Genomic DNA, 7,896 nt, shown 5'->3' on the forward strand with positions numbered 1-7,896 from the left:
AAACATCATATATTCAAATCCGGAGGGAGTATATGACAATTAATGATTATAAAAAATACATATTTTATAACAATTTTTTATATCCTCTCTCTTTTTTTAAATTTTACATTATTAAAAATTAAACAATTACATTAAGAATATATAATAAGAAAAATATATTTTTTCTTATATATTATATTTTGATTTTTTTTAAACAGCTATAAAGTACTAAAAATGGTAAAAATCTCACATTGAAAGTTTTGTGATCAATAGTTTAAATTTTTTTGTTCAAGCAAGATACAAATGATCTAAAATCGTAAGAATATGAAGTCTCATTAATAAATATGCATATTATATGTATATATATATATATTAATATCACATAAATTAAATTATATACTATATAAAATATATAAATATGTTAATTTCAAAATTTTCATTGAAAAATTATTTTGATCTTAATATTAAATGAGAACTTATGGAGAGTCAATAGTAAAAAAATCGAGAGCAGAAAACCTAATATCCTTTTGTCATGTTGCGTATCTGGTTTTAATGATTTGTGTCAGCCTCAAAACTTAATTTCCTTTTGTGCACATGAAGTCTTAAAAATAATTAAAATGAGTTGTAATGCGTTACCTCTTCAACAACGGTGGTACATTTAAAAAACTAATATTTGTATTCGTCATTTTACAATCGATAAAGATTGTAGTATTGTAAAATGATAAATCATTTAATGAACAAACATAAACATTAGAATAAAAACTCACGCCGCGCATGCGCGCGGATTATCATCTAATCCCTAACTAAATATTCATAAAACATGCACCACTGGAAATGCTCAAAACTCAAAAGATTTGGACATAATATAAACCGAAAGTTTTGATTAAGGGTATGACTGGTTTTCCCGCTACCACCCGCAAACGCAGCTTTTGCGGTTGGTAGCAGTTGTTGGCGTTTTGCAACAATCGCTCAAACCGCTCCAAACCTCATAAATCCAAAAGTTGGTTCCAGTTAGCGTTTACGGTTGCGGTTGCGGGAGGATATATATATATATATATATAAACAATATAAATATAAAAATAAAAATATTCAATAAAAATTTTAAATTTAATTTTAAAAATACTAAAATATATCTATTATATTTTAATTAATATTATAAAATTTTAAAATAAAAATATTTTCTATAATTTTTAAAAATTTAAAACTATAACTTTCTAAATATAAATTTTATATTTATTATAATATTATGATTTTGATATTTTTATAATTATATAAAACATAAATATTTTTAATTTATTATTTAACCGCCGATGAAAACACTTAAATCTCGATGAAAACACTTATTTATTACACTACAAAAGACTTATTTATTACACAAAAGAGAAACAAGCTTTCTGTCTGAATGAAAACACTTATTTATTACACTACAAAAGACAACAACTGACTCAAATCTTTTCTTATGGATCATATTCAAATCCAGATATCAGATGTGCAGTCTCCACCGGGATATCTCATCTCGTGGGCAAGCGCAGGACCATCAGGTTCATCTCCGAAGTCCACAAAGAAATCAGGGTTTATGGAGAGACCACCTTTCACTGTATCAACATCAATTTGAATTATGTGTGATCCTTTATCCATAAGTTCAGGGTAAAACTGACGGTCCCACACGCTGTATAACGAGTTTGTTGCATACAGTCGTTTACCATCAAGGCTAAGCTGAATCATTTGAGGTCCTCCTCTCAGAGATTTCCCCTGAAAACACCGAGATATAATATAACAGCTTATAGCAAAGAAAAAATAGAAGCTAAGATGCTCCAAAAGATTAAATTTTGTTTGGTACAAACCTTGATTTGAGGAACATCAAACTGGTAAGTACCGCCGTCTTCTCTAACAGCCTTAACAGGGCCACCCTTTTGTAGTAAACCCCCCACCCAAATTTGTCCCGTTAAGACAGGGTTTTTAGGGTCTTCGATGTTATACTGGCGAATGTCTCCATGAAGCCAGTTCACAAAGTAGAAAAATCGATCATCCAGAGAGATCAAGAAGTCGGTGATAAGCCCTGGCATTTCTGGAAGAACCCAGTTTTGTACTTTTATGGGTTTAACTGATATAACGACCTAAAATCCAGTTCATTTATGGGTTATCATATCTTTAAGGTAAAGAAGAAGATAAAGAAAGTAGACTTGCCTCATGGCTCCATGATTCATCACTATTCTTGAAAAATCTTATCATATTACTCGACAATGCACTCCCAACATACCCTATATCTTTAGATGGATCATGCAAGAATCTGATCTGCAACCACATATAAATTATAAGTTAAAAAGATTAAAAAAACTGATAAAAATTATTTCCTTTTATGTTTTCTGACGAGAAGAAGAAGCAAATGACGATTGTGTGAGATATTTGACTACAGGTTACCTCCAAAGGTATGAGACCAGTATCTCCAAGGTCAATTAACTGTTTCATTTCACCTCCTGGCCAACTGTAAACATGAAGATGACTTCCGTAGAAGCCATCAGCAACGTCCTGGAGATCAAAACCTTTGGAGAAGGCTTTAGGTGCTCCCAAAGAGGTGCTGATCATTGTCTTGTGCCGAGGTTGGTACCAGAAATCATAACCGAACAAGGGACTATGTCCTGGTTTCTCCCACCTGAGAAATCCCCTAAAAAAATATACATATCAAGTCCATTTAAATGCTTAAAACTTTGCCTTTTGTCTACCCAAGAACACGATGTTACATTACAAGGCATGGCATTGGTAATATGCAATTTCACTGGCCATCCCTTCATGATATATACACTTTTTTACTTGTGATATGTTCTTTTTTGTGGCTGCATACTATATTAGGATGCGAATGCTCAAATGTTTTTTAGGCAAATACTCAAATGTTGTTTGTTTGTTTGTTTATTTTCAAATCAATATCTTGATGATAAGTTTGGATGTAAAATCAATCGTATCTCAAAAATCTTAAATTTGAGATGCTAGAAGAAAAAGTCAAATTTTTTACACAATCCGATCAATTGCAAAACTAATATGTTTATCCTAGACGACTTACCGGGAAGTCTTCTTTGGTATTTTTGAATTTTTTTTTTTGTTAACACATAAAAGTTGGAAGACTTACAGAGAAGTCGTCTCTAAAAAACTCACAAAAACTCAATTGGAAAACTAATATATGCGTTGACCAGAAGATTTCCGTTAAGTATTCTCGTCGGAAAAGATTTATACGGAAGTCTTCTAACGGCCAGATCTGGAAAAAAATGATTTCATAGCTTCAACTAGTAAGATAACTTGCTTAACTTCTCTAACCACATAAAACTTCACCACCAAAGCGACTTACTTGTTAATGATCCAGAATCATGAGCTTAAATGGTTCTATGAACCTTAAAAAGTTTAGAATCAAAATCTTAGGGTTTTTTTGATGAATATAAAAAAAAAGTGAAAAAGATGTTGTTTTAGTGCATAAGAAATGAGATAGGAGTGAAAATCGATTGGTTGTTCATGTTTAAGTGCATTAAGAACTTCAAATTGGTTGTTCATGGTGGTTGTGTAATCATTGCAATGACAATATTGTAAATACTTGATGAAGATGAGAATAATAGAGTAAAACAATCATTTTCGAAGAAAAAAAAAGTAATGGCATTTTCTTGAATAATCCAAACTTTTGGAGTGAATAGGGCAAATAAAAGTTCTAAAACAATCATGTGTTAGTTTTTTGTTTGACTTTTTGTTTTGAGTCATATTTAAAAAAAAAAATCATATCTTCTTTCTCCAACTCCCATACGTTCATTTCACCATCATGTTATTAAAAAAGATATATACTTATTAGTATAGAATAAGTGATTATATACATACAGTTTGACCAATTATTTTTCATCCCTGTACTAAAAAAATATTTGATCATATACGTTTTATATTTGGTTAGGTAATTTTGAACAAATAATTAAACTATGCAATAAAATACTAAGTGAAAGAAACTAAAAATAAAATTCTAAATTATTCAGAATCACAAATGGTGGATGATTATATTCATGTTGTTTTGAGTTCCACAAAAGCAATCTTTTAAAAACAATTAAGTTATTTGAGTCATTTTAGCTAAATTAATTTTATAATTATTTAATTTATATTTCAAATTTTAATGTTATAAAAATTTATTAAATTTGTTCGTTATAATGATTACACATTACTAAATTTTCATTTTATTTTTTATTTAAAATAAATCTATTACTTTATATCTTAAAATATTTGAATTCCATAATATTATTTATACGTACCATCTTTAAAATATTTTTATAAAATATAATAATTAATTTTACTGAATTAAATGTACTTTAAAATTTGAATTGTATAAATTTTATTGAGTTTACCATATTTAAGAAATATAACTAAATTCTATTTAGTTTAAAAAAAATATTAACTATTACTTGTGTATTTTTCTGGAGTTTTAAAATTAATTATTTAAAAATATAGCTATTAGTTTTTATTTTCTAATATATTTTGGAAAAACTTTTAAATAAATTTCTTTATTTTAATTATAATACTAACATTTTTAATGGTTTCCATTATATATATCTTATTTTAGTTTGAAAAATCAAAAACCAAAATCTAATGTCACCATTAAAGATTTTGGAAAACTAAAATCTACTTCAAAATCAAGAACTAAAAACTAAAAACTAAAAACAATACAAAAATCATCACCTTAATATTTTTATTTTTAATGAAAACGGTTTTGTGTTTTCCACTGAGTTGTGATAAGATAGCATTTTCTGCCCGAGACTGTTTATTTCACCAAAATTTCAGAATTAAAAACAAAAACAAATAAGCAAACAGTGGTATATTAATAGAGAAATTACTTGAAATATACTAAGTTGTATACTATTTTTTCAAAAATACATTCAATCAAAATACTATAACACTTGGATTTATAGTTTAGTGATTATTTTTCATGGTTTAATATCTAGTGGGTGGGTTGGGTTTATAAACTCCTGTAAATCATTTTTAAATATTTATAAATAATTTAGGAAGGTTAATTTTATTTTTCTCATATAAATTTAAGTTATTTGTAAAATAATTATCATTTAAAGTAAATTTGAAAATAGTATTAAATTTGAGTTAAAGTTAGAATTTCCCTTTAATAGTGATTATAAGAAATTAAGAAAAAAATTGGGTTTGGAATACTGAGTTATGCTAAGATATTAATAGAGATATTACTTGAAATATACCAAGTTGTATACTATTTTTCAAAAATACATTCAATTAAAATACTATAACAATTGGATTTATAGTTTAGTGTTTCGAAAAAAAAAGTGATAAGAAATTAAAATAGAGTGATTTTCTTAATAAGCTACCTGTTCTTGATATTAAAGTCAGAGTCGAGAAGAAGAAACCCACTCCCCTGGGCATTTCCATCTTTGTCCCCAAGACAGGACACCAAGATTTCACCAGAGCCAAGGCAATGAGTTGTGTGTGGGAAGGCCAATCCTGTCTTTTCAGCAATCTCTTTAGGATCTACGTACTTATACAAAGATGGTGCCCTCGGGTCTGCCTTTGTGTCAATTGCATAGATGCGACCAGATCTTCATCAAACAAGAAAAAATTTACTGTGTCATCCTCAAGAAAGAAACTTAAGGGAAAAAAAGGAAAGGCTGAAAGATCTTACATAAAGGATGGTAACACGAGATAACGTCTATCAGCAGAAGCATCACCATGGCAAGAACTGCAAGAGTTCCAACCAGAATGATGAAGCTCATCACCAAGAAAGGGGATTGGCAATCTATGAATGACGCTACAATATGTTGCTGAGCTTGGATCCACATCTACCGTTGCCAAGTAATCTGGCTTCTCTCGTCCCGTTCCTTAAAATCCCATTCAAACCAATCCAAAAGAAATTATACTTGTTTGCGGTGTTTTCATACCCGATCTAGATCTATGGTCAAATCGGTAAATCCAGTGACCCGTAAATAATCCGGTTTGGATTTAGCGAAAAAATCCGTTAATTAAATCCGATAAAACTCGGTAAAACCCAAACACATGGCATTAACCCGTGACCCAACACCACTTGACCAAATAAAACTCAAAATTTTTATAACATTTCTAAAAAAAATGATGAAACCTTTCATACACTTTTTAATATTACAAAAATTGAAGAAACTACAAGATTTATGATTCTGTAGACTTTGATAAAAAATTTACTATGTTATTTACAGAAAATGAAGAAAATTGTAATAAACAAAACCAAAATTTATTGATATGAAACTATTATTTTATTTTTAATATTGAAAATATATTATAAGTTTTTATATAAATATTTATTTTAGATTTAAAAGTTAATTTCATAATAGTTAACTTAATTATTTACTATCTTATTTTTAGCCAAAGGTCTTATTTGGTATTTAAAATTAATACCAAAAATTAAACATTTTTTTACTGCAGACGAAACGAAAATTTAAATCATAAGAAAAGTTAAAATATTTAACTATATCTTACATATAAAATTTGATATAATTTTAATTTTTTCACTGCTTAATAAAGTTATGTTTATATATAACTATATTACAATTTATTAATCTATTGAACCACCATCGACTCAATGATCCTATGACTCAGAGAATAATCCGTTAAATATCCAGACCGGATTTAAAAATATTGATCCTAGGTCAATCTAATATCTGCATATTTATTTAGTGTTTAAAAGCACGTGTATCATATAAATAAAACAAATACAATGAAATGTGTACCAGTGTAGACGGCGATGACGTAGATGAGCTTTTCCCGTGGACCAGACATTGCGGCAAGTGGCGTGGCATATCCGGGACCTGACTTGCAACATCCTTTTTCTCCGCTTCCAACCGGAGCTATCACTTTAGTTTCAGTCGCCATTTCTCTGCCTTTTGAAACCAGATCTCGTAGTTATATATTATGTGGTGGGATTCCATTATGTGGTAGTGGTAGTGGTAGTGGTTTTAAGGGACGCCACATCAATCGCAAACACACGTGCTTTTTATCACTTTTCCTATTTATTTAAAATAATTACGAAAAATAACATATTAATAATACTACTTTTCATACGTTACGAAAAAAAAAAAAACCACTTTTCATGTTTACAATCATTTTTACCCTCAATTTTAATAAAAGATAAAAAATATTTATAATCGTAAAATTAATTAATCGAAAATCGAAAATCGTATCTCAAAAATCTTAAATTAATCGAAATGTGAAATTCAAGATTCTAATAAATATATTAATAAATATTTTAAAAATATAAAACAAATCTTAAAAATTATTTCAAAAATAATTTTCGATTTTCAAAAAGAAACTTTTTAAAAAAAATCGAAAACAAAAATGGAGAAAATTTATGTTTACCACAACCATGCTACCACTTTTCATCTTTACCACCACTAAGTGGACATTTTCAAAAATACATTTTTCGTTAAGTGGCAAAAAATTATCATGCCCTTGTTCCTTATATATATAATAAATAATTAATTAAATAAATAAATAATCTAAAAAAATAAAAAATAATTGTTTTTATTTTTATTTTTTTAGAATTATAGTATTTCGAAATTCAAACCCTAAACCCTAAAGCTCAACTCTAAACTCTAAACCCTAAACCATCAATCATAAACCCAATATTTTTTTTTTGAAATACAAACCCTAAACCCTAAACTCTCAATCCTAAACCCAATATTTTTTTTTGAAATACGAACTCTAAACCCTGTAACATCAACTCTAAACCCTAAACCCCGAAACATCAACTCTAAACCCTAAACCTTCACCTCTAAACCCTAAAACATCAACTCTAAACCCTAAACCTTAAACATTAAACCCTAAACCATCAACACTAAACCCTAAACTATCAACACTAAACCTTAAACCCTAAAAAGTAAACTGTAAACCCTAAAACCTAAAAAATTAATC

At 28.3% G+C, this 7,896-nt stretch overlaps 1 protein-coding gene across 2 annotated transcripts; it reads right to left on the reverse strand.

Annotated features, from left to right (window-relative positions):
* Positions 1 to 1,262: 1,262 nt before the first annotated feature.
* LOC106310361 (selenium-binding protein 1-like) lies at positions 1,263 to 6,899 on the reverse strand. 2 transcript variants are annotated; one of them, XM_013747589.1, is made up of 7 exons: positions 6,717 to 6,899; positions 5,639 to 5,834; positions 5,328 to 5,555; positions 2,401 to 2,632; positions 2,167 to 2,274; positions 1,824 to 2,096; positions 1,263 to 1,731 (listed from the first exon to the last, which is right to left on the reverse strand). In XM_013747589.1, exons 1-7 carry the CDS (start codon positions 6,856 to 6,858, stop codon positions 1,450 to 1,452), a joined length of 1,461 nt encoding a protein of 486 aa, XP_013603043.1. In that variant the 5' UTR covers positions 6,859 to 6,899; the 3' UTR covers positions 1,263 to 1,449. The 2 variants fall into 2 exon arrangements, with proteins under 2 accessions (XP_013603043.1, XP_013603042.1); XM_013747588.1 differs by having other exon boundaries at positions 2,401 to 2,644.
* Positions 6,900 to 7,896: the final 997 nt, after the last annotated feature.

The sequence above is a fragment of the Brassica oleracea genome, chromosome C8 (assembly GCF_000695525.1).
Source record: "Brassica oleracea var. oleracea cultivar TO1000 chromosome C8, BOL, whole genome shotgun sequence".
Taxonomy (NCBI): domain Eukaryota; kingdom Viridiplantae; phylum Streptophyta; class Magnoliopsida; order Brassicales; family Brassicaceae; genus Brassica; species Brassica oleracea.